The sequence below is a fragment of the Schistocerca serialis genome, chromosome 3, assembly GCF_023864345.2.
Source record: "Schistocerca serialis cubense isolate TAMUIC-IGC-003099 chromosome 3, iqSchSeri2.2, whole genome shotgun sequence".
NCBI lineage: Eukaryota > Metazoa > Arthropoda > Insecta > Orthoptera > Acrididae > Schistocerca > Schistocerca serialis.
This window is the reverse complement of record NC_064640.1, coordinates 692,931,965-692,933,901: the sequence shown is the minus strand read 5'-3', so window position 1 is coordinate 692,933,901 and position 1,937 is coordinate 692,931,965. Positions and strand designations below refer to the sequence as shown.

General features: G+C 36.9%; 1 protein-coding gene across 1 annotated transcript; it reads right to left on the bottom strand.

Moving 5' to 3' along the window:
* Positions 1-401: 401 nt before the first annotated feature.
* Positions 402-1,385, bottom strand: LOC126471098 (hsp90 co-chaperone Cdc37-like). The gene is made up of 3 exons (XM_050099171.1): positions 1,261-1,385; positions 866-1,120; positions 402-711 (listed from the first exon to the last, which is right to left on the bottom strand). The coding sequence occupies exons 1-3, from the start codon at positions 1,383-1,385 to the stop codon at positions 402-404; spliced, it is 690 nt and encodes a 229-aa protein (XP_049955128.1).
* Positions 1,386-1,937: the final 552 nt, after the last annotated feature.

Genomic DNA, 1,937 nt, shown 5'->3' with positions numbered 1-1,937 from the left:
TGGATTTCCAAACACGTCCCGATTCGTCACTTTTCACAGCAACAAAGATTCCATTCGAGAAAGAAGTGATAAGTGATAGATAAAACTAATGTGAATGACTGGACATAGAACACGAGACATTTGGATTTGGAATATGGCACTTTTCCACTTTTAATTTAATTTTGTTTTAGTATGTATTTAGCTCTGATTACAGTATGTCAAACATTGTCTGCTTTTGTAGTAAGACAAATAAATCACAAACAGACATTTACCTTAAATCAGAAATATCTTTATCTCTGCAACTAAATGTTATTGACTGATATTCAATATTTGCCTTATAATATTTGCGTAAGTACTTTAATATTATTTACATTCATGAAAACACATGAAATATTTTAAGTTTAACACTATTTCAAAACAACTTAATGGTCATCAGAAGCTGTAATTTCTCTTTCTGTAGATTCTTTTTTTTTGTATCTGGAACCCACAAATCCAGAACCTATGCAGCGTTTCATGTGGTACTGTGCTTCTTGTTCAGGCACGTTCAGATTTATTTGTTGAAGTAGTCTTACATCTTGACCTTCAAAACACTTTTCCAATTGTCTTGAGAGGGTTTCTAATATTTTCAGTATATTAAATCCTCCTGAGGCAAGTCTTGCTTTACGTTCCTCTTCTTCGGCTTCAGCCAGAGCGGTCTTCCGTTTCATAGTTGCTCTTGCCTGAATCATTTCTCTGAATGAGTAGAATTAATCATCAAATGGCGTTTTACATTCCTTTCAGTTATCTCAATAAAACAGGATCCAGTACATTCTCGTGCCTTAATATCTAGTTTTTGTGTCATTCCTGTATGTGCTAAATACAGATACGTAGGTGAGCCACATGATACATTAGGTCATGTTTCTCCTCCATCTCCAAACGAATGCACCAAGTAACCAAATAATTTGCTGTATGTTCACTTACATGTTCTGGATGGTCCTTCAGGAAACACAGCATTTCAGAAATCTTTATGAACTTTTCATATTTCTCAAATTGTTCTTTCAAACGTTTTCCTTGTTCCTCTTCAGACAAAACTTCTCGTTTTGGTTTTGGAGCTGTGTTTATTACGGTTCTGACGAATCCTGGTTTACCTATGGCATCAACGCTCCATGGATAGAAGAGCTAGTTTCAGCTTATGCAAATTTTCTTTCTCATTCCTTTCACTTTAGTCAATTTTTTATTTTCTGTGTTTTATTTTCATTTGTTGTTCTACCATTTCCAGTTTATTCCTTCTATCGTCTTTGCTCTTCCATGCGTTCTATTCGTGCCTGATATCTCCATCGGAATAACGATGACGTGTCAATATTAATATGTGTATCATCCTCAAAGTCAGATATTTCAATGTCTTTCCATTTACTGTAGTCCACCATGTTCACTTCAGCTGATTAGCAACATATGGATACGCCTGAAAACAACTGCACTTCAGCATTTTATATTTCCATGGGATCTATACCTCTCGCTCATTTCTGTGAAAGCATGCATCAAACAGTGCCATTTCCATATTTTACAAAACGCATTTTTGTCTGTAGGTCTCGACTAGATTACGGCAATTTTATCCCGTAGAATATCCCAAAGATTGGTTTCTTCAACGGATGGCTCCATCTACACAGGGGATAGGGGGCTGCAGCGATGTCTTCTGGCCCACACACTTTTGGTTTTCCGCGGCATATAAAGGAGCTGCCGTTTACGGTATTAATCAGTTCTGGCGAGATGTAGCAAACAGTGTTCTGACTTGAAGATGGCGGCCAGGGAGACCCATGAAATATCGTGTCAAGATGATTGCATAATAAGGCAGCATAACCGACAAGAATATTAACAGAACAAGAAGATATGTTATGTTCATGCCCGACGTCAAGTGTCGTGATATTGGAGATTGAAAGGAAAACTGTAGTTTCAGGATGGATGTTTAAAAAAGGAGAGAC